This window comes from Ziziphus jujuba, chromosome 7 (genome assembly GCF_031755915.1).
Source record: "Ziziphus jujuba cultivar Dongzao chromosome 7, ASM3175591v1".
Lineage (NCBI taxonomy): Eukaryota > Viridiplantae > Streptophyta > Magnoliopsida > Rosales > Rhamnaceae > Ziziphus > Ziziphus jujuba.
This window is the reverse complement of record NC_083385.1, coordinates 6,589,771-6,616,087: the sequence shown is the minus strand read 5'-3', so window position 1 is coordinate 6,616,087 and position 26,317 is coordinate 6,589,771. Positions and strand designations below refer to the sequence as shown.

Below are 26,317 nucleotides of genomic sequence, written 5' to 3'. Positions count from 1 at the left end.
GACCCTCCAAAGAAAAATCCGGCAGAACCTCCCCTAAGGGTTGGACTTACCATAAAATTATCCTGCATGAAAAACACTTCTAGATACATCCCCTTATTCCTCCCACCTTACTACAATATATTTTCACAAATTTACAGCACTCCAAAATAACAACAGAGAATCAATATATGATTCAATAAATATATGTCCAATCAGTATACAGAGCATTATACAAATAAATATGACTTTAATATAATTACAGATAAAGAAGCAATACAAGATGGAGAGGAAAAAGGGAAATGCTTCTTGGACTTTCGGAGATGAACTGAGACGTCGGGCTCGCCCCGGAAGATCAACGTTTCCCAACCTTGGCCTTGGGGAACGGAATTTAAAAACATGAGATGCTAATCATCTCAGTGAGTGACACAATCTATTACACAATTATAATATTAATAATATAACAATAAAAGAAACTTAATTAATCAATACCAAACAATTAAATAAATAATTATAATAAATATTTGAAATAATGTTTTCTCTCAAAACTCTCATAATTCACTCTGTTAGAAATATTCCCCTTTTTAAAATGTTTTACAAAACCCGCTATTTGTATGCCCCGAAAACCAAGGAAACAATTAGTCGACTGAATATCAAATAACATATAATAAATCAAGGATCCAAAATTTATAATGAAAATAAAATAGAAATAAAAATAAAAATAAAAATAATTTTGTAACAATTACTAAATGATTGATAAATGTCATAAACAAATAATACAAAAATATTAATGAAACTTACATTAAGACAATTCAGGAAATAATTAAAATAATTAGAATGAATTAATTAATTGAACAATTTAATGAAGGAATAATTAAACCAAATTAAAACCTCTATTTAAAATAAATAGTAAGAACATAGTAAGATCACTTTAAAATCATCAAATCAATGTAAATAGTAAAATAAAGATAAAATGCATTGTTAAAACATTAATATAAATAGATAATTAAAACATAATAAAATTTCATAAAATTTGTATTAAAATCTCCAATTGAAATAAATAATAAAAACAACATTAAATACATTCTAATTTAAATATAATTTCAAAATATTTATTTTGAAAATCATGTTCCGAAAACCACTTGATGCAACCACTATATACCTGTGGTGCCAACGGTACCCAGCGTCCTGAGCACCACCAGACATGAGGTTAAAGAGAGAAACCGGCATACGGTTGAGTGGCGTCCCGGCCATGGAGGGGCGGCCTACCCTCATCCGATGGCAACCACAAGACGACCCCATAAATCACCAGTGTGCTACTCACACCCATCTGCGTGCTAATCATATCCATGTGCACACTAATCACATCCATATACACAAAACATTAGTACGTGTATGGTGCATCTAAAAATCATAAAATCAATATATATTTTTCAAAATATCAAAATTTCATAAATATCATCGGGTTTATTCTATTCAATTAAACCCGAAATTTTCCACATTCTCTTTTAAATCATCATTATAAATCCATCAAGTTCAAATCCATCAATTTGAATATACAAATTTTTCAATGGCATAAGGTCAAGCCATTAATATTTCAATGCATAAATATTTTTGAAACATAATAATTTAAATCCATATTTTTCTCATAATTCTATATATAATTAATTCATATAATTGTGCACAATAATTGAATAATAACCATAGCAATAATTAAAATAAATCAAAACCACAATTTCTTTAAATTCCCAAATATATTCTTTTGGCACCAAAACATATATTAAAAACATTATAAATTGGCAATACAATTCTAGATAGAAATTCTCATAATATCGAACACATAAACATATTTTTGAAAAATTCAATTATGAAATATTCCAAAAAATTAATTTAATAATTAATAATTTCAATTTCAATTTCATAAAATTCTTTAGATCAAAATATTCTTAATATATAAATATTTTGATTCACTCAATTGGGCATCAAATTTCCACATATAAATCCACTAAATATTTGACACATAAAATATAAATTTCAAATATTCAATTCACACAAAATATTCACAAATTTAATTCCTGAAATTAATTTAAAGGTGGGTCACTCACCTCGAGCACGCAATCAACCCAAGATCCTCCATGGGATCAATTCCACGATGCACATATGCTCCGAAACGAAGCTTATGGAACGAGGATCGCATTACCGGCGTCCATTGACCCTAATTCTGCCTGTGATGGTCGGAATTTGCCTGGGAAGTATCGGCCGAACTTCACCTCCTCATAACTCATGAATCACTTCGAATTTAAATAATTAGAGACCATATTTGAACTCAGAAGACCCAACATAGAGGGAAAGGGATGGAAAACCGGATTGGGCTGGCCGGAAACGGCGAGAATTGCAGGAAAATAAAATGAGCCGTCGCCGGCTTCAACCGCCGATCTGGGTGCGTTGCCGATCGGCTGGCCTCCAAACTTGGTGCCTGAGCTCGTCGACGGCTGGGCTTCACCGGTAGCAGAAAAAGATGCAGCAGGGAGAGAGATATTGACGGGAAGGAGAAAATGAAGAAAGAAGGAGAAGAAGAAAGAAAGAGGGAGGGGCCTGTGGGCTTTTTTTCCCACGTGGGGGAAGGAAAAAAAAAATAAAAGAAAATAAAAGAAAAAGAAAATAAAAGAAAATAATTAAATAATATTAAAATAATATTATTGTATAGAATGGTTGACATGTGGAATCTCACCGTTGTGATATATGACACCCTTTATTAAGTCACACGTGACACACCATTCATATATTAAAAATAATATTAAAATAATACTATATTTGAAAAATTCTACAGGTCCATAACTTTCAAACTACATGTCCAAATCGAGCGTACCGCCAGTCTATGAACTCGTATCGACAAGTACTTCACAACCATGCATGAGTCAAAGCCCAATTTTACATGAACAAAAAGTCAACTAGCACCCCTTGGACAGTTTGGACCTCAACTTGTTTTGCTTATAACTTTCAAACCGTAACTCCATTTTCGGCGTGCTATTAGTCTATGAACTCGTGCTAATGTGTACATTTTAATGGTACCTCGATCAATGTGAATTTTCATTGGGAACAAAAAATCAACATTTGATCCCTTCTCGGTCAACGACGGTCAAATCTGGTCAACCTTGGTCAAATTTTAGAAATTTCCGGTGCACTTTGAGACAGGATGTTACACTCCCTCTCCCTCTCAGTGCAAGATCCACAACCCTTTTCCTTTCAATTTTTTAATTACCAGAGGCATGGAAAAAAATTTCTGTTCATTTTTTATTTTTTCAGTATTTTCAATGTCATGTAAGTTCAAATAAAATTGTAGCAATATGTGATCTAATTGTTATTTTTTATTTTTATTAGTTTTGTTTTTTATTTTATTTATTTTTTGTTTAATGCAGAGATGGGATTTGCATCTAGATCATTATCCCCAAAAAATAAAAAAAATAAAAAATAAAAAATTGATAACTTATTAAATTGCGGTGAATAAAAATTGGACACATTAGTGAAATGGGATGTACAACAAGAGATGAAGATTTTAAGTGCAAGATGAAGTACTCGCTTTTATTTGGTTAACATACAATATAACTACATCTCTAGCTTAGGAGAAAATAAATAAATAAATAAATAATGAAAAAACAGCTGTGCATTGACCTAACCACTTTGTTATGAATCTTGAGCGTTGCCTCATTGTAAAATGCGGTTTTGTTTGGTTTGTATCAATACCTATATTTTCCACGTCTTCGTTTTCTCCCTCACAGTGCAAGGTCCACAACTCTTTCATTTTTATTTTTATTTTTTAAAATTACCAAACGGCTGAACATGTTAAAAAAAAAAAAAAAAATTCCCTTGTTTTTCCTCTTACTTTTTATTTCTTTTCCTTGTTTTTCACTCCCAATTTTTTTTTTTTTTTTTTTTTTTTGGATCTTTTGCCAAGCTGTTTCCAATATCAATTTAATAGTTTAGCTTGAAATAAAGAAGTATAGAAATACCATTGGAAGAAAGTGAAAATTTTGAAAGCCTCTTTTACTTTCGGGTAATTTCTATGGCAGACAGGTAAATATAAAGTGAAAAAATTGAAGCAATCAGATGAGATATTGCAATATTTGATCTTATTGTAATTTTTTTTTTTTTTTTGGACGTAAAAAGATTTGCATCTAGATAGTTATCCCCAAAAAAAAAGAAAAAAAAAAGAAAAAGGATTACTAATTACTCATAGTGAATAAAAATAAAACAGAGATTAATAAAATGATGCAGAAGAAGAGATTAACATTTTAAATGCAGGTGAAGAGAAGTTACAGGGTGACAATCTGACTGACTTTTATTTGGATAACATGTAACATAATTATTTAATTATACAAGCACCATAATAAAGAAGAAGGAAAAAAAAGGACGCATAATATCATGGATAGACCTAATACCTGCATAGACCTTGCAAATGTAAATGCAAGTTATTCAGACACTCATTTTAGTAATTCGTCGTACTGTCACCACCTCCTGATTAAACAACATGTTTCCACCAATGATCACGATGAATGTTTGTTATTGTCACATCGTAAATTGCATACTCCCTTTTCTTCTCATGCTGTGGAAGAAGAAAGACACATGGTCAGCTCGGTGTCAAATACTAATATTATCTAAATTATTTTTGACCTTTGTGTTTTTATCTTATTCTTTTGATTTTACATTAATACCCCTTAAAATGGTGGTGCAGTTATATTCCCTTTCTTTTAAAAGAGTCATTGGCTAGCTCAGTTGGAACTTGATATATTGGTTTTTTTATTTAGTATTTTTTTTTTTCTTTTGACTCTTTTGTTTTAAACTTCGACTTGTGATAAATTGTGATCTTTAAATTATTTTTATCTATTTTTTAACATTTTCAAGTACAACATGTGAAAATCTTGTGGTGTTTTGATATTGCAATTTTTATTTTTCTGTTATAGTAAGTATATTGCATGTGCCTTAAAACTGCTACAGCTAAAGTGCACTAAAAAGAATGAAATTCATCTATAAGTGTCTTTTAGGGACAACCAGACTAATAATTCTTCTTAAAAACAATGTATATTTGATTAACAAAATTCAATTATAAGACGTAATTTTTTATTCATGTTAGTTAAAGACTTTTTTTTTAATATATATATATATATATATAAGATTAATAATGCTACAAAGGTCAATTTGTTTACTAATTTATTCACAAATATTTTTTAGACACATGCTAATTTATTTACAAATTAATATGATAAATAAAATCATATACTAATATTTTAAAATTAATATAAACTAACTATTTAAATAAATAAGTAAAATTCAATCACAAAATTAATATTTTAAATACTTGCTAAATAAAGTTGGGACACGGTCTTCTGTCCCCCAATGAGAAATAGACACTTCATTTAAAAAAATTTCATAAAATAGAATACTCACTTCGGCTCTCTCTTCCTCTGTTACGTCATAATATTTTACTTCCAACTCCGATTTCTCAAAGCTAAATCTTCAAACTTTATATTATCCTTTTTTTTTTTTCTTTTTTTTTGGTTGTTGTTGTTGCTGTTGTTTCACAAGTGAATTTCACCATACCCCTGATTTCTTCTTCGTCCTTGCTTTTATTTTATCATGGATAATCACGCTTATGGTTAATAGCTAAAATCTTCTTCTTCTTTTTTTTTTTTTAAATTTTTTAATAGATAATTATACTTATGGCTAAAAAGTAAAAACTAAAATTAATTGCCTACTTTTGGGGCATTTTGGTGGCATGACCTTCACGATTAAACCACTAATCTCAATGATGGGTTTCTTTCCTCTTTCTTTTTTTTTTTTTTTTTCTTTCTTTCATATTCTGGTTGTGGGTTTTCAGATTTTATATTGTATATGGTTGCTCTTGGGAGACATTATTCGTGAAATGGTCGATGATTTAACCGTGCTGAAATCAACAAATTCTGTTTCTAGACTATTTAACTGTTGAAGTAAAATGCAAGAGAGAAGAGGAAGACAGGGAACAAGCAGACGGGAAAAATTGGAAGAGAAACCAACGGCAATTAACTTCTGTTTGCTTCAAAATTTTAGACGATGTGTCAACATTTTATTGAAAGGACAGCACAGGAAAGGTTACACCGAAGTGGAACGGAGGATCCACATCCACAAAAGATAATATTATATTTCTAAAAGATATGCCAACACATACGTAAGCTTTAGATTTAATTGTCCCATTAAAAGTTTTGTTGATAAGATAACTTGATATAATATTATTTATATTTTTTAATAAGAATATATATTCTCCATTTTGACAATGCGAATAAGATTGGAAAACAAAAACAAACATGAAACACCTATTAAAACAAGCAGAAAAGATCCTTATAAGCTGAACTTAATTAGAAATATGAAATTATGCTTTAATCCGGTAGTCAAACATATCATTTGTTAAACTGATATTAGAACCTGACCTGATGATCGGCAAGATCTGGAGGCACAATAATTAGTCTTCTTCCGTCACTCTTCATGCCTTTAATACCTTCACGTAATCCTGCAGAATTCAAACTCTTTTGATTGCTTGGTTTGGCGAGTATTTTCAATGCGTACACGGACTGTGATGCAAATAGTACACAAATTGGAAAAAGGCTTGCTGTATATATGACAGAGTTATTTATTTGGTAGTGGGTCAACCCAAAAATAAGTTTATAGTGACTCTTCTGTCCAATATAGTAATATTTGTGTGTTCATCTATTTTCTCCTTTCACCAAAGATTGTATTTTTGATAAGGATCATTTTTATTATATTTTTTTCTTAGTTTTAAAGTAGATTATCCTTAATATTTTAGATATGATAAAAAATTTTAGTAATTCACGAAGTCATTGAGAATGTTTTCAGATGGAGGAGTTATTGTATACATGAACAAATAATTTAAAACTGCATTGGTTTTTCATTTTTGTTGGTATTTTTTTTTCCCTTCTTAACATTTGTAATTAATTAATATATTTAATAAATTTTAATTACTGTTAGATATTAACAAATCATTGATATAAGAAATTATATACAATTTAGAAGGAAAAAAATAAAAAATACATGCATTTATTATCAAACAAGTATTGCCACGTCAATATTATATATGATAAAGTGAACGAAATAGTCCAAATCAAAATTGTACATATATAACATTAAAGATTGATATGTTAAATATTAAGGGTGTGCCATCTAGCCAATGAGTTAATGCTTAAATTCTAATATCAGCAAAACACAATACTAAAACTTTAATTAAACAAATAAAACTTATAACCTTTACTATATTACTAAAAGTTCAATATAAAATGAAAATTATGCTCTCAACATATCAAAACTTTCTATGTACATAAATATATAGTTTTGGTCTCAAGAAAAGTAATAAATTCTGCTTTTACCTGCACCAAGGTCCTCTATGGTGATGTCATTTTTATCTTTACCATATATTTTGTTCTTTTCCTCATCAAAGAGTTTATAGTGTATATCAAACTGCAAGTACACAGTTACAATCAATTACAGGTACAAAATCAAGGAAATTTCTATGGTTCCAATAATTAATTATTAAGATGGTATATTTCGCCAATTGATATATATATATATATATATGCTTCTCATTTGCTCATTAACTTTCTTGGTATTATATATAATAAAATTCTAATAAAAAATTCTCAATATTTTAAATTGAAGGTAAGTGCACTCAATTATTGAAGTCTTTAATAAGTGATAATATATCATTTCAAATTTAAAAAGTTTTAATGATTAAATTTACTTATATAAGATAAATATATAGATATATATATATATATATATATATATATATATATATATATTCTCCACGTCTTTAATGTCCATGTAGGCAATATTTCGCTCAAGCAGGACTGATAATAATTTTCCATAATACTTTTCAAATGGATTACATAAGATGGCGTTGACTAGTAGGATATACTACATATTAGAAAATGATCAAACCTTGCGACCCATTTCAATACGGTTTTCATCTTTGCCTGCTCTAATATCTGTGTACATGATGCCATTTTCAAGTGTATAATCACTGCTATTTGTAATTTCGTGAGAACCTGGATATATTTTCAACATGACAACAATTACTCGCATGCATTTAACACAAAAGGTTTGTATAATCAAGTAATGCAACAACATTAATTTCACCAATTACCTCTTCCACTAAATTTCGGGAAGTTATCAGATACCACGTAGTCCATTCCATTATGATTATGATAGTCTACCTGTTGATTAGATTTCGTCTGCGACCTGCCCCCACCAAAAAAAAAAATATATATTAGATTAGATTGGAAAACTAAAAAACCGTAAACAAAATTTGTGAAACTATACATATATATTATGACCAAAGAATATTAATTCTGATCACCAACGCAATACATATTACCTGTGGAGGCTTCTATGCTTTGGCCGCCAATTGGAAGTCTCTTGCCTGGTAAAAGCTACACCAAGAAGGCTAGTTTTGTCTGTCGGAAAATTCATTGTCGTATTTCTCAGTTTAATTAATTAGAACATATATATATATATACATCGTAATTGCTTTTAAGAAATCATGCTTAATTAAAATACGGAAGAGAGGTAAAAGAGATGAGAGTACAAGGATTAGGAAACGATTGGTTCAAAGTGAGAGATGATACAGAGAATTTGGTCGACGCGGTCGCGAGAGATTTAATCTTCCAGGCAAAATGGTGTCTCGCGGGGCTCTTGGACGAAGAGAGAAGAGCGAGATAGGGAAACGATGTCATGGTAGTGCGAAACCGTGCAGTGCTCATGATCACAAGGGCTTCTATGAGGTTTAATTTATTGACAATGCTCGGCTATGAGTGGGAATTTAAATTGATCAGGATCTTCTTCTCATTTATGTTTTACCTAAGCTTTTGAGAGTCACATGTGTCAATTTAATAATTATATGGTTAAGATTGAACTCTGATTTTCATTAACTTCCAAACAAATGTTTTTTTCTTTTTTTTGCCTTACTTTTTTTTTTTTTTTCAGTTTGGTTTCTTATACCACTAAAAAAAAAAATGGCACTTGGATAATATGAAATATAAAAAACTTAAAAAGAAAAAAATGTAAAACAAATCACCAGCTAAAAAAGTTATTGACATTTGGATTGTTGGAGTTAAGAAGAAAACTAAAGTTACAAAATAATAATAATAATAATAATAATAATAATAATAATAATAATAAAACTAAGATAATGAATCTTGTGGTTTAATTTGCTAGTTGTAACATTCCATTAAACTATGTAATTGAGAAAGAAAAAGAATGCAATCATAAATGAAAGATAAACCTTGACCATTTATATTAGCTGCTACTAAATGCTTAAAAATTTAGTTAAAGCTTACATTGATTTAGTTGGTGAATCTCTAACATTTACATCAATTCTATGATCTTATGTGATCAGCCTTAAAAGAAAATAAAAAACAATTTTAAAAAGAAACACATATATTATTCGCCAATTATGTGGCAGATGGTAATTGGTTAGCTTTTAAATGTTGACCAATCAAAATTTACCACATGATCACTTATGAATGTATTATTAGTTAAATGTTAACTAAAGATTATAAGTTTACTTTCCATGGTGGTTCTTTTCACCACTGGTCCCCCCACCTCAAATTTTGCTATTTTTTATTTATTATTATTGTTTTTTTAAATTTTATTATGCATTTACTAGTTTGCCCATTAAAGATTGACAGTGTCCTCCCCCTCACTTCCAAGTACGGTAACTTTTGATCATTTTTACGGTCATTGTAATGTTTATTTAGCTATTATTTTTTTAATTAAAGAAATGTTGATCTGTCAGTTTTTAAATTTTTATTGCACTTTTTTTCGCCTAAATTTTAATTTAATTTAGTTTATTATTCTTAACAAAACCATTTTTTTCAAGAATTATGTTTACTTTTCTTTTTCTTAAAGATTTAACTAATTTATTATGATTGCCAAATCATATAAGCTAAAAGCATTGAAATTAGTTTTTCCTAAACATGTTTTGAAGTTTATTTTCTTAATATTTAACCAAGCTTAGCTTAGAGGACATTCTAATAATTTGGTCTATGATATAATAAAAAGATTATGCATCTTATATTTTTGTATCTCTCCCAAATATAAATTAGGTAATAATCTACTAATATTTTATAGTGGCGATGCCCCCTTTAAAATTTTCGTGGCTCCGCCACCATTTTTCACATTTTTATTTTATTTTTGTATGGCCCTATTTATTGTGAAATATCCAAAATAGTCAAAACTTTGTCTTCTCTCTCTTTGTTTTTTTTCTAAATTCTAATACTTATTGCAATCAAACTTAAAACATTTTTAATGACAAATACTATTTTGCTATTGTCATTGTTAAAATTTGGCATTGACATAAACTTTTTAATTGTAAATATAAATGTGAATGCCAAAAAAAGTTCATTCTTTGTTACTTTTTTTTAGGGAATAAAATAGGATTAAAATAGGGAATAAATGTCAGGACCCGTTCAAGATGCCCCACCGGAACCCTAGACAAGTACTGATCCCAGAGAAATCCTACCGGACCTTCCAATAGAAAATCCGACAGAACCTCCCCTAAGGGTTGGACTTACCACAAATTCCTTACACTGAAAACACACTTCTATATATATACCGCCTTACTCCTTCACTTTACTACAATTTAATTCCATAATAATCAGCACTTCCATAAATTAAACAGGGAACTAATGCAGTATTTAATAAAATATATCCAATACAGTATACAGAACATCATAAGGTATAATTAAGTATGAAAGTTATACAACAAAGGATGAAAGAAATATTACAATAAAAATAAATGAAAAGAAAGAGAACTCCTTGAAATACGATAGTAACGAATATCAAGCTCGCTCCGGACGAACGTCTACCAATCTTTGTACCTAGGGGAATGGATTTAAAAAATATGAGATACTAATCATCTCAATGAGTGACCTTATCTCTTATACAATTATAACAGCAACGATAGCCATAGTACACTTGAATAATTAAGAATAAATAAGTAAATAATTAATAATTAATTGAAAATAATATTTTCTCTCAAAACCCTCACCATTCACTTTATTGGAAAAGTTCTCCTTTTAAAACATTTTCGGAAAACCCAATCTTTTATGCCCCAAAAATTAAGGAATAATTAATTTGATAAAAATTTAAATAATCCAAATACGAATAAAATATAATAAAATAAATTTAGAATACTTGCATTAAAGAAATATAACATGAAAGTGAAATTCAATATATAATTCATAAAATTTAATTTAATAAACTAAAATAAACAGTGTTAAAAATATAATTTAAATAATTACAAACAATCTTGTAAACTAAGTGGTAAAAATATTATAAAATTCATTTTGAAATACTCAATCAATCTATATAATAAAAATATGGCACAATGCATTTTAAAAATATTAATTTAAAATAAGTGACATAAAATATGAATAAATACATTTTAGAAAATACTAATTGCAAATAGGTGATAAAACAAGTTAAATACATTTAATTCAAATACGATTTTAAAACCTTAGGATTTGAAATTTATATATGAGAAATAATACTTGACGCACCACACTATATACCAGTGATGTTATAACAACCCGTCCCAAGCTACATCGGAATTTTTGCACGTTGATCGAGTGGGTCAAAAAGTTAACTTTTTGTTCCGGGTGAAATTTTTAGTTGACCGTAGTACTGTAGCGAAGTACATGATGCTCTAAAATCGTAGACTACTAGCACATCTGAATCGGAGTTACCGTGTAAAAGTTATGGGCAAACTAAGTCGAGATCCAAATTGTCCAAAAGTGCCGGGAGTTGACTTTTTATGGTTGTAGAATTTTTTTTTGACTTTTGTATGGTTGTAAAGTACTCATTGATACAAGTTTGTAGACAAGTGGCATGCTTAAATTGAACATCTAGTTAAAAAGTTATGGACTCACAAAATTTTTCGTATACCGTATTATTTTATATTATTTTATTAGTGTGTAAAATTGGAGGCCACGTGTCAAGCCCTCAGCCATTCCCATGAGTGCATAGTGGCACCCACAGGATGGCTTCTTATCGGCTCAACCCGCATGGGAGCCGTGTGAAGAGAGAGAGAGAGAGAGAGAGAGAGAGAGAGCTAGAGAGAGAAACCAACCGGCCACCGCCGATTAGCCATTTTCCAGCCACCCTTTCCATACACGCACCACCCCACCTTCAAGACCACTTGAAAACTGGCCGGCCAGCCAAAAATCACGGCCACTGGCCACCCAACGCGCCGCTGGCGGCGACGGGTTCCAGTGACCACGGCGGCACGCCGGGAAATCGACTTTCCAGCTAGTTTCCAACTGCACTGCCCATCCTTTCCCACTAATTCCGACCCTCTGAATCCAAATCTGGTGTCCATTTTTCTCAATTCTTAACGGATTGTGAGAATCGAGGGTCTAAAATCCGAGAGCTTTCCGACGAGATTCCGGCCACCTCGGGTCCGATCTCTGGGAAGTAAGACCAGATTCGTAATCCTCATTACACAAGCTTTGATTCGGTATATTACTCGTAAATTTTGGTTCTCGTTTGTATTCGCTCCCTAGGTACCCATTTGGGAGTTACCCGATTAAAGTATTAAAATAATTAGTTTTGTGTATTGTGGATATTTTAGGTGCACGTGTGGGTAGTGGAGTTGATCTTGCAAAAGATCTTTATTGATATACGTGCTTGAGGTGAGTGACCCACCTTTAAAACTATTTTGAGGTGATTAATTATATTTATTTTATGTTATTTTAATATTTAGAAATATGCTCATGTGGTGGAATTTAAATATAATTGTGGTAAAAATTTTATTTTATATATATATATATATATATATGTATGCTTATTGATGCTAAATGAAAATTTGGTTTATTAAGGAATTCTTGATTTTTATTATTGTGATTTAATTGTATTTATTACGCATAAGCAAGGTATTTTCATTTAATTAAGTGTATTTGGATTTTAATATTATTTTTGGACATGATTTGATTTTAAATATTTCAAGAAAACTATTGGTTTAAGTTTGGTGGTTTCAAATTATATAATTATGCCCTTGGAATATTATTTGATTGATTTTATGATTTGGGGAAAAATTAATTGTATATTATTATCGATGGATTTATGCTGGAAATATTAAAGAAAAATGTGAGAATGTGAGTTTGAAAAATGGTATAATTGCCACTGTGAATTTTGAAAAAATTTGCGTATTTTAATAATAAATTTGGTTAATTGTTTTAGATGCACTCATACAGTACCGGTGTTCTGTACTGTACATGTGGATGAGCGCATAAGTTATAATGTCTCCCATGAGTTGCCATCGGACCGAGGGCAGGCAAGTTTTATATAGTGCACATAACCCGCCCCCCTCCATGGCCGGGCTGACGGTTTAAGCAGCGGCGCTGTCGGGACGCCGAAGCGACCGTATGCAAGTTTCTCTCTTTAACCTCCCGCCAAGACGGTGCTCGGGACGCTGGGTATCGTAGGGCATTATTAATATATAGTGTGGTACGTCAAGTATTATTTTTCAGATAGAAATTTCAAATCCTAAAAGTTTTATCATTTATTTATAATTATTTAAATTATATTTTTGACATTGTTTATTTTAGTTTATTAAATCAAATTTTATGAATTATATATTGAATTTTTCTTTTATGTTATATTTTTTTAATGCAAGTATTCTAAATTTATTTTATTATATTTCATTACATTTTATTTGTATTTGGATTATTTAATTATTTATTAAATTAATTATTCCTTGATTTTCGGGGCATAAAAGATTGGGTTTTGTGAAAATGTTTTAAAAGGAAAACCTTTCCAACGGAGTGAATGGTGAGGGTTTTAAGAGAAAATATTATTTTCAATTAATTATTATTTATTTACTTATTTATTCTTAATTAATCAAATGTGCTATAATTATCGTCACTATTATAATTGTACAGTAGATAGGGTCACTCACTGAGATGATTAGCATCTCATATTTCTTTAATTCTGTTCCCCTAGATACAAAAATTGGTAGGTGTTCTTCTGGAGCGAGCTTAATCTCCGTTGCTGTCGTATTTCGAGAAGTTCTCTTTATCTTCATTTATTTCTATTATATTTCTTTCATCCTTGTTGTATAATTTCTATACTTAATGATACTTTATGAAGCTCTGTATACTATCTTGGACATTTATTTATTAATTATGCACTGATTTCCTATTATTAATTTGAACTGCTACAAATTTATGGAATTAAATTGTAGTAATATGGGAAAAATAAGGTGGTGTATATAGAAGTGTGTTTTCAGTGCAGGAAAATTTTTGTAAGTCCAACCCTTAGGGAAGGTTCTGCCAGATTTTCCATAGGAGGATCCGGTAGAGTTTCCTTGGGATCAGAACTTGTCTAGGCTTCCGGTGAGGAATTTTGAACGGGTCCTGACAGATGCCCTACGATACCCAGTGTCCCAAGCACCGTCCGACAGGAGATTAAAGAGAGAAACTTGCATACGGTCGCTTCAGCGTCTCGACAGCGCCGCTGCTTAAACCGTCAACCCAGCCATGGGAGGGGGCGGCTTATGGCCAATATCAAACTTGCCTGCCTTCGGTCTGATGACAACTCACGGGAGACATTATAACTTGCGCGCTCATCCACATACACAATACAGAACACTAGTATCGTATGAGTGCATCTAAAACAAATAACCATATTATTTTAAAAATAACAATTTTTCGAAAACTCACCATGGGAATCATACCATTTTTCAAATTCACAATCCCACATTTTTCCTTTAATATCTCCAGCGTAAAACCATCAATAATAATATACAAATAACTTTTCCCAAATCATAAAATCAATCAAATAATATTTCAAGGGCATAATTATATAATTTGAAAGCACCAAACTTAAACCAATATTTTTCTTGAAATATTTAAAATCGAATCATGCCCAAAAATAATATTAAAACCCAAGTACAATTAATTAAATGAAAACACCTTGCTCATGCATCTTAAATGCAATTAAATCACAATAATAATAATCAAGAATTTCTTAATAAACCAAACTTTCATTTCCCATCAATAGGCATATATATATATACAATACAATTTACCACAGTTATAAATAAATTCCACCACATGAGCATATTTTCTAAATATTAAATTAACACAAAATAAATATAATTAATCACCCCAAAATAGTTTTGAAGGTGGGTCACTCACCTCAAGCACGTGTATCAATCGAGATCTTCTACAGGATCAACTCCACTACCCACACGTGCACCTAAAATATCCACAATACACAAAACTAATTATTTTAATATTTTAATCAGGTAACTCCCAAATGGGTACCAGGAGAGCGAACACAAACGACAACTAAAATTTACGAGTGATATACCGAATCGAAGCTTGTGAAACGAGAAATACGAATCTGGTCTTATTTTCCGGAGATCGGACCTCGAGGTGGCCGGAATCTCGTCGGAAAGGTTTCGGGTTCTAGACCCTCGATTCTCACAATCTGTTAAGAATTGGGGAAAGTGGATACTGGATTTGGGTTCAGGGGGTCAGAATTAGTGAGAAAGGATGGGCAGTGCAACTGAAAACTCACTGGAAAGTCGATTTCCTGATGAGCCACTGTGGTTACAGGAACCCGTCACTGCCGGCGGCGCATCCAGTGGCCACTGGTCGTGATTTTTTAAGGAAATACAGATCGGAGGATGGGCGAACGGATGGGTCTGGTGGTGAGGCAAACGGAGTCTGAATCGGGGAGAAATCTGGGTTTGAAGCAATCGGCGCCGCCGCCGGAAAAAGTCTTGATTTTTGGCTGGCCAGCCGATTTTCAGGTGGGTGTCAAGGTGGGGTGGTGCCTGTATGGAAAGGGTGGCCGAAAAATGGCAAACGGCGGTGGCTGATGGTGGTCTCTCCTCTCTCTCTCTCTCTCTCTCTCTCTCTCTCTCTCTCTCTCTCTCTCTCTCTCCGGTCGCACGGCTCACACACGGGTTTGAGCCAATAAGAAGCCATCCCGTGGGTGCCACTGTGTACTCATGGGAAAGGCTGAGGGATTGACACGTGGTGTACATTTTTCACAATAGCACCATTTAATTAAAAATAATATAAAATAATACTGTATCTGAAAAATGTTGCGAGTCCATAACTTCTTAACCTGATGTCCAAATTAGGCATGCTGCTAGTCTATAGACTCATAGCGATGAGTACTTTACAACTATACAAGAGTCAATTCAAAATTCCACATAGATAAAAAGTTAAACTTGGCACCCTTGGACAGCTTGGACCGCAACTTGCCTTGCACATAACTTTCAAATGGTAGCTCCGATTTCGATGTGTTACTAGTCTATGAACTTGGGATGATACGTACTTTAAAATGATGCCTCCGTCAATGCAAAATTCCATCCAGAATAAAAAGTCAACATTTTGACCCTTTCGATCAACGGTCAACCTCAATCAACGTGTAAAAAAAATCCAACGTACTTTGGGACAGGATGTTACAATAAAATAGGATTAAAATATATTTTAGGGAATGCCAAAAAATTTAGGGAATAAAATATCAAATCCTATATAATTTAGGAGGCTTACATTGAACTTTACTTTTTTTAAAAAAATTATTTTTTTATTTATATATTATTTTTAACTATTAGTATATTAAGAAATTATTTTTCTTATATGTAAATACATAGGATTTGATATTTTATTCCCTAATTATTTTTTTTCCACTTTAATTCTTGAACTCAGATTTCTTTTCTAGACATAGTCTTTAAAACCCTTTTTTTTTTTAATTTCCCCATTCCCTGACAACTTAAGAAAAAAAATTAAGGGGTGACTAGGTCTTTTCACTTTTTTAAATAAAATTTAAATGCTAAAACGTCAAACCTTATGTAATCTAAAGGGTATTGACGTTAAATACCCTTTAAAAAAAAATTTTAATTAAATGCCTAAATCTTTAATAAAAGAAGAAGAAGAAGAGGCCCTTTAATTTTTATTTCATGCTAATTAAAAGTTGATTAGTCAATGATATTCAGCACTTGTAAGACAATGAAGGAATTAATTTCTTTTTATTTTAATCAAGTTTATTCTCCTCCCTAAAATTGATAGGAAATGAATGGAAAGGAGAGAGAAGGGGGGGGGGTGTGTGGAAGACCTTTAATGAATTTTTTAATATTTCAAAATTATCCTTATTATTACCTTATGGAAATATATATTGTTTTTCATATCTTGTCCTTTCTTTTCCCTTCACTAATCATACAAACAACAACGATAAAAAGAATACTATACTTTTCTTTTCTTTTTTTCTTTTTTTTTCTTTTGCTTTTCTCGTTAAACATTTCCTCTCCTTTCGTTTTTCCCCTTCAATCTAAACATAAAGTAAAGGAGACTTTTTTAAATTTTGGAAAAGCAACAAAGATTTCCTTGTTAGAGATTAGTGTAACAGAGAAGAGAGGAAAGAAGGGTTAAATAAACTAGGTTTCAAATAAGTTTTAGATCCTTCTTCCAATTTTCTTTTAGTTTTGAATAGTTTTAGAATTATTAGTTTTTTTCTTTTTTTTTTTATGGTAAGCAATATATTTAACTTCTAATTAACCCAATATTGAAGAGATTAAAGTGACTTATATTTTATATTTGAGTGAGATAATAGTATTAAGATCTTGGGTGGAGTATTTTAATAACATCCATATTATTATAGGTCAAGCCTATGGCAAATGTGGTGGGCTATCTTATCAAATAATCTCTCCTTATTGAATTCTTAAAAGTAAAATCTACGTCAATTGTGAAAAAAATTTAAGATATTGTCATTAACTCGTCGACTGAAAATTCTACGTTGATAGGCACATGAGGGATCATTTGAAAGGACAAGCCTACCATCTCTCTTTTCAATAAGATAGACGATAGATCAACCATGGTGTGGGTTTGAAAGGACGAGCCTATCTTATCGAATAGTCTCTCCTTATTGAATTCTTAGAAGCGAAATCTACCTAAATTGTGGAAAAACTTAAGACATTAACTCACCAACCGACAATTCTATGTTGATAGCCATATGAGCGATCATTTGAAAGGATGAGCCTATTTTATCGAATAGTCTTTCCTTATTGAATTCTTAGAAGCAAATGGAAAAGTTTAAGATATTATCATTAACTGAGGAACTGACAATTCTATGTTGATAGCCATATGAGATGGTTGTCCATGAGTTAATGATAATATCTTAAAACTTTCCACAATTTAGGTAGATTTCGCTTCGAAGAATTTAATAAAAATAGACTATTCGATACGATAGGCCTACCACATTTGCCATAGACTATTCAATATGATAATATGCATGTCATTAAAATACTCCACCGAAGATCTTAATACTATTATCTTACTCAAAAGTAAAAATATAAGGCAGTTTAATATCTTCTATATTTGGTTAATTAGAAGTTAACATATTTCTTACCATAAAAAGAACTACCAATTCTAAAATTATTCAAAACTAAAAAAAATAAATAATAATAATAATTGGAAGCATAGTTTAATATATCAAAATTTTCTATAAAATTTTTATAAAATTTACATTTTCTAAACATATTTAAAGGAAATTTAACTCCTCAAGTAGAAACAGATATAATTCTATAGATGAAAAAAATTGAATAGGAAGATTCCATACATGGAAAAACAAATAGATAGGTAAACATTTTTAAATTTGAATTCTATAATTGAATAGTATTATATATAGAGGTTAAAATTATAGTTATTAACAAACTTTTATATTATAGATTAAAAAAAAAAAGAACGATCCAAGTATATTTATAAACAATAAAACTTTTAAATAGGTTTTCAAATATAATTAATTATTATAGATTATTTTTAAAATCTATCTATTATGGTTACACATGTCGTGCATCACATAGGGTTGGATAATAGTTTCTATAATATCCATAAAATTTTCGATATTTCTCTATAACTTCCATGAAACTTTTCATCATAATATCTACAATAAATTGTTTTACAATTTCACTGGAAAATTCATAATTTCTATGGAGATTTCTGAAATTTCTATGAAATTTCCGTAGAAATTTTAAAAATATCTATGACTTTTTTTATTAAAATTTTTATAAATATTATTTATGTTTATTAAAAGTTTTTGCCAATTAATATTTTATTTATTTATTATTTATTTTTTTTTACCTTTTAATTGCCTTCCAATAACTAGGTAAATAAAAATAAAAAATTCACTGTTAACAAATAATGTCCAAAATTAAATTAGACAAGTCTACTTATCATCTTCTTAGAGAAAATTAATATTACAAGTTACAAGTATACGTACATAAATTAATATTTGTATAAATATTATAAAGTGGATAAAAATTAGAACATAAATAAAAATTGAAATATATGCAAGAAGTAATTATTCTTATTCTTATTTTAAAATGTAAAATGTAATAAGTAATTATTAAAATATGTATCTCCTTAATAATTTTGCATATAATCGTTAATATACTATCGATATGTATATTTGAGGGTTATGTTTGTATGTATTCAATACCATCGGTACAAAAATTTTAAACTTTGTTACGAATAAAATATATTTTCTATATATCTTTCAATTTTGTCAACATTTTAATTTTATCTACTTCATAATATTTATACAAATATTAAATTTATTATTGTAAAAATATAATAATATGTAGGTAAACATGTAATTTGTGATGCTAATTTTCTTTAAAAATATGATAGGTAGATTTTTCTATATAATTTTGGATATTATTTGTTAAATGTGATTTTTTTTATTTGCCTAATTATCAAAAAACAATAAAAAGGTAAAAAAAAAATTTCATTGATATTAATTCAGCAAAATATTTTACTAAATATCAGTAATATTTATAAAAACATTTAACAAATAAAATCATATATATTTTCAAAATTTTTATACAAATTAATGAAAATTTCTTGAAAATTTTAAAAATTTCTATGAAAATTATATATTTTTTAATTAAATTGTGAAGAATTTGATGTGAATATTATAATGGAAATTTTCATGAAAATTATAGAGAAATATTAAAAATTCTGATTGATATTATAAATATTATATTTATTTCTACCTGAAAACTCGATTTTTTTTTCGATGTGTCTAAAGAAAATTTTCGCAAATTTAACAGAAAAATTTGATATTTTAAACTCTATTATATACCATATGTATTTTTAAATTCATAAATACTTAAGTGAAGCTAGTAGGAACAATCCTCATCCTTAATAATAATGGATCAGGGCTACATTTAATATGGTGGGCCTTTCCTACCAAATAATCTTCCCTTACAAATATACAAATGATACGAAAGATTTATGACAATAAAATATGAAAGATACATGATGATAGTGTCATATCCTACCAAATTATTTTTAACAAGTCGACGAAAATTTTAACTTTTAATTTGGGATCCTACACAAGCGAAGTGAGACAAATAATGTACATTGGTAGATGTGTCTTGACTTGTTTAGATCTTGATAGATAATAAATTTATTTTTCGTTATTTTTATTTTTATTTTATTTGTTTAGGATATCTATTTTTTCAAAGTGATAGTTGAAAAATAGCATAAATGTGAATTTGCAGAGACTATATTTTCTATATATCTTTCATTTTTTATCTACTTTATAATATTTGTAAAAATATTAAATTTATTATTGTAAAAAAAATAATGGATAGATAAATTTGTAACTTATGATATTAATTTTCTCTAAGAATATGATTGATAAACTTGTTTAGTATAAACTTGGACATTATTTATTAAATGTGAATTTTTTTTTATTTGCTTAATTATTAGAAGATAACTAAAAGGTCAAAAGAAAAAAATCAATAACATTAATTTGAAATTTGTTTTTTACTAAACATCAATAATATTTATAAAAATTTTTGATAAAAAGTTTCACAAAAAAAGCCATAGATATTTCCTAAATTTAAATAAAATTTATAAAAGTTTCAGAAATTTTAATAGAAATTATGAATTTTTAACTAAATTGTAAGGAATTTGATGTGGATATTATAACATGAATTTCCATATAAATTATGAAAAAATATCTGAATTTATGAAAATTATACTCATTTCCATTTGAAAATTAAATTTTCTTTTAATGTATTTAAAAAATAAAAATTTCATAAAAATTTTACGATAAATTTTGATATTTTAAATTATGATATCGGTGTACAGTGCAAACGACAAGAGTGTCTCCCGCAGCTTGTTTTCCTTTATCATTTTGAGGAATGCTATATGACGGCCACTTTATGTTTATCAATTTATTTACATGTAAGAAAGTTCAATGCAAGCCAATGTAATATTAACATATAATTTGTTATGCTAGTTGGTAAATAAAATAGCAAATAAATTGATTATGCTATATATATATATATATATATATATTTATAATCAAGGTGGAAGTGTTCAAACTCATAAATAAGTTTCAAAAATCGGTATCCATAGAAATATCGAGAGTTTAAAATATAAAAATTTACATAAAAATATTAGAAAATATCAAATATCGATAAAAAAATTATAAAAAAAATTATGGAAATTTGTTTTTAAAAAATGGAAATTTTTATTGAAACTTTAAAATTGGCTTATTTAATCCATCAATTATCAAATTGATTATAAAACTTGCTAAGATATTGAATGGATGTTATATTCTTTTGAATGAATTAATTTATAATAAGCATTAATGACTATAGATAAGAAGGAATTAATTTTTTTATTATTTTAATCAAATTTATTTTCCCCCTAAAATTGATAGGAAATGAGTGGAAAAAAAAAATTTTAATGTAACACCCCATACCAAAAAATATACATGATTAAACAAGTTTGATCCAGTTGACTAAGTTTGACCAAATGAACAATATGTGGGTCCAAGTTGACTTTTTCAATAGCCAATATTTTTGGTTTGGCCGAGGTACCATTGTGTAGATCTTGTCGATACGAGTTCATAGACTAGCAGCACGCCAAATTGTAAGTTACGGATAAAAAGTTATGGTTTTGAGAAGTTTTAAGCATAAGTTTTATATCAGTGTCCAAGCCAATATCCAGTTTTTATCTGTTAGTGACCCAATGCTTTATATAAGCCTAGGTAAGTGTGTCAAACAGGAAACAAAGCCCAAAATACCCATTTCTTCTCCAAAACCCGAGAAATTCTCCCCTCAGATCCGTGGGTCCGAACTGGATCGTTTCAACCCGTTTATTGTCGAACCGGATCATAGCTGTTTTGCCCATTTCCAGCCAACCACCACTTACACGCGCCATCCAAGTAGAAAGGTCACTTGAAGACGAGCTCAGCCGTGAAATTTCACGGCGAGCGAAGGCGGGACGCACCCAAATCGGGCCGGCAAACTCCACGGCGGTCGGCGAGGTGGGTTGCCGGATTTTCTCCATTTTTGACCGTTTTAGACCAACTCATACAACGTTTCCACTATTTTTGACCCCTCTGAACTCATTTACGTGGTTATTTTGTCCAGATTCCTCACCGTTTGAAAGATCTAATAATGGAAAGTTCGGCCAACGCTTCAACAGTGTTTTCCAGCCACCGGAGGAAACTTTGGACCAAGGTGAGCATACTGATGAGTTCCTTGTCTCTTGAGCTTTCCTTCAATATAAATTTTGTGAATTTTGGATATCGTTTGATAATTTCTCCATTTTTAGATCAATTAGTTAATTTTCGGATAAGTTGAGAAGTCTGTTTGGACAAAATTGGTCAAATTAGTTAAAATTGGAGCTGTAGTAGTGAAATTGGATATTATTAGGATCCATTAGGTGGTTCAATTTTGAAATATTAGGCTTCGGATGAAAATCTCCAATTTTGGGTATTGGACCCTAAGAACACGCGGTATAATTGGACTGTCCGGTATCCAATTTATGCAATTTTATAGTACTGTAAATTATTATGAGACATTTGGGTTATACAAGTGTCTCTAGTTTAGTTTTTTGGAGCCTGATAAATATTTTGTTATATTATAGGCACTTGAGTTGAGCCTAGAGGTGATCCTGTAAAAGAGCAGGCTTGAGCATCTACAGTACTGTGAGTGGTTATTAGTGTTAAAAATGTTTTGGGTATATAGTATAATATATATATGTGGTTTGAGTATTTTACTTATACCCATCGTTTGATTTGAATGTTCATTCTATGGATATATGAGGATCTGCTTTTACATATATGTATTATCATTTTATATGACTTTTGTCAATATTTTAAACATTTGGCAATTCTAATGAGTTCATGAATGGACTTGTGGTATTTAAATATTTTGGTATTTGAATTGAGGTTTTAAATCACTTTGGAAATTAATCGATTTGAGAAGGCATATTGAAAATTATATGATTTTAAGCATGTTCAAATATTTTATAAATTTTTAGATGCTAAAAAATCGGTTTATGGTGAATATATTTCACTGTGGTATTTTTTTATATTTTATTTTAGTAAGAAATAATGATTAGAAGTTTTTTTTTTGAAATATTTAGACAAGCGGTTGAGCATGAATATTAAATTATGATTTATGATACGATAGGATACTGTATCGGTTATTTTAAATTGATGTACCGCATAGTACCAAAGTTTGGTTCAATATTATATTACAACATACTGGATTTACCACGGTGCTGTAAAGTTGGTTTCATTCAACGGTTATCTATCATTACCATGGACTGTGAGGTCGGCTTTATCTGACGGTTTATTATTATTACCACGATGCTGTGGGATTGGTATCATCCAATAGTTTATTATTGTTACAGACCGTGAGATTGGGTACGTCCCGATGGTTAATTGATATTTCCACGACACGTTTCGTATATTGAGGGTCGTGAAGTGGGTGTCTCCCATGGGTTACAGATTGGTACATCGTTTGGTACATTGTATACGTTTGAACATATTGTTAATTTACAAATATTGTGGTGATTTCTGCATTTTCATATTTATTTGGTGGAACTGTATTTATGATATTTTATGCTCAAATATTTATATCTTGATTTGAGATATTTTATAATATTATAATAATCGTTCATTTTATATTTGAGCATCGGTTTTATGATATAGTAAATTGGGATACAAGTTTGGGTTTTGTGAAATGATTTTTTTTAAACGGGAAACTTTTCAAACGAGTGAAATGAGAGGTTTTGAGAGAAAGATTTTTCAGAAATAAATTATTATTTTTCTATTATACTATGCCACTCACTGAGATTTTTTTATCTCACGTATTATTTATTTTGAATTCGTTCCCCTAGGCCCAGGCAGCTAGTAGCAGTCTGCCTCGCGTACAGCTTATCGCTTGTTTCCTTCTACTACAGCAGCCGTATTTATCTTTTCTTTATCTATTGTTATCTTCTGGACTTATTTATTACTTATTTGTACTCCTAGACTTCGTTGACACTCTTAGAATGCTCTGATTTTAAATATAAGTCTTAGTAGAGACCATGGTACTTATGTGTGTAGTTATAGCATGTAGTACAGTAGGCCGGTTGTGGACTTTATGCGATTGTGGACTTATTTATATATATATATATATATATTGAGGTATTAATGTTAATGCTTGTGTTTGATTGTCTACGTTTTAAGGTGAGGTTCCATTGAATATTCTCTAGGGATTGTCCTGTGGGATTTCACCAGACGGAACCACCCGGAAGATCCTAGGAGGGTTCCCAAGGGGGTCCTGTCATTTAATGAATTTTTTAATATTTCAAAATTATCCTTATTATTACCTTATGGAAATATATATTTTTTTTCATATCTTGCCCTTTCTTTTCTATACACTAATCATCCAAACAATAACGATAAAAAAATACTATACGTTTTTTTCTTTTCTTTTCATTTTCTAGTTAAACATTTCCTCTCCTTTCATTTTCCCCCTTCAATCTAAACATAATGTAAAGGAGAATTTTTTAAAGTTTGGAAAAGCAACGAAGATTTCCTTGTTAGAGATTAGTGTAACAGAGAAGAGAGGAAAGGAGGGTTAAATAAACTAGGTTTCTAATAAGCTTCAGATCCTTCTTCCAATTTCCTTTTAGTTTTGAATAGTTTTAGAATTGGTAGTTATTTTTTGTGGTAAGTAATATGTTTAACTTCTAATTAGCCCAATATTGAAGACATTAAAGTGACTTATATTTTATTTTTGAATGAGATAATAGTATTAAGATCTTAGGTGGAGTACTTTAATAACATGCATATTATTATAGGTCAAATGTGGTGGGCTATCTTATCGAATAGTCTCTCCTTATTGAATTCTTAAAAGCGAAATCTATCGAATAATCTCTCCTTATTGAATTCTTAAAAGTGAAATCTATCTAAATTGTGAAAAAAATTAAGATATTGTCATTAACTCATCGACTGACAATTCTACGTTGATAGCCATATGAGGGATCACTTGAAAGGGAAAGCCTACCATGTCTCTCTTCAATAAGATAGGTGCTAGTTCAACCATGGCGTGTGTTTGAAAGGACAAGCCTATCTTATCGAGTAGTCTCTCCTTATTGAATTCTTAGAAGCGAAATCTATCTAAATTGTGGAAAAATTTAAGATATATTGTCATTAACTCACCAACCGACAAATCTATATTGACAGCCATATGAGCATTCATTGAAAGGATGAGCCTATTTTATCGAATAGTCTTTTCTTATTGAATTCTTTGAAACGAAATCTACCTAAATTGTGGAAAAATTTAACATATTGTCGGTCCGTGAGTTAATGATAATATCTTAAAACTTTCCACAAATTTAGGTAGATTTCGCTTCTAAGAATTTAATAAAAATAGACTATTCAATAAGATAGGCCTACCACATTTGCCATGGGCCTGACCAATAATAATATGTATGTTGTTAAAATACACCACCTAAGATCTTAATACCATTATCTCACTCAAAAATAAGATATAAGTCACTTTAATATCTTCTATATTTGGTTAATTAGAAGTTAACATATTACTTACCCAAAAAAAAAAAAAAAAAAACCAATTCTAAAACTGTTAAAAATTTTAAAAATAAAATAAAATTGGAAGCATAGTTTAAAATATCGAAATTTTCTTCGAAATTTTTGTGAAATGTCTATTTTTTAAACATATCAAAAGAAAATTTAGCTCCCCTTTCATAATATACATTAAAATTTTTGATATTTCTTTATAATTATTTGAAAATTTTCATCATTATATCCATATTAAATCGTTTAGAATTTTGTTAGAAAATCCATAATTTCCATGAAAATTTCTGAAATTTGTATGAAATTTCATTAAAATTTTTAAAATATTTATGACTTTTTTTATTAAAAATTTTTATGAATATTATTTATGTTTATTAAAATTTTTTGCCAAATT

General features: G+C 29.6%; 2 protein-coding genes across 4 annotated transcripts in view; one reads left to right on the top strand and one right to left on the bottom strand.

Annotated features, from left to right (window-relative positions):
• The window catches only part of LOC107433488 (UPF0481 protein At3g47200-like), a 165,348-nt gene that overhangs the window by 122,246 nt on the left and 16,785 nt on the right, over positions 1-26,317 (top strand). The gene's annotated exons all lie outside the window — the stretch shown is intronic.
• On the bottom strand, positions 4,244-8,858 carry LOC107433496 (peptidyl-prolyl cis-trans isomerase FKBP16-4, chloroplastic). Of its 3 annotated transcripts, none has more exons than XM_048478688.2 (7): positions 8,606-8,839; positions 8,396-8,474; positions 8,165-8,259; positions 7,960-8,066; positions 7,389-7,479; positions 6,438-6,517; positions 4,244-4,579 (listed from the first exon to the last, which is right to left on the bottom strand). In XM_048478688.2, exons 1-7 carry the CDS (start codon positions 8,778-8,780, stop codon positions 4,496-4,498), a joined length of 711 nt encoding a protein of 236 aa, XP_048334645.2. In that variant the 5' UTR covers positions 8,781-8,839; the 3' UTR covers positions 4,244-4,495. The 3 variants fall into 3 exon arrangements, with proteins under 3 accessions (XP_048334645.2, XP_060674771.1, XP_024922815.3); XM_060818788.1 differs by having other exon boundaries at positions 8,646-8,836; XM_025067047.3 differs by lacking the exon at positions 4,244-4,579 and having other exon boundaries at positions 6,476-6,578; positions 8,606-8,858.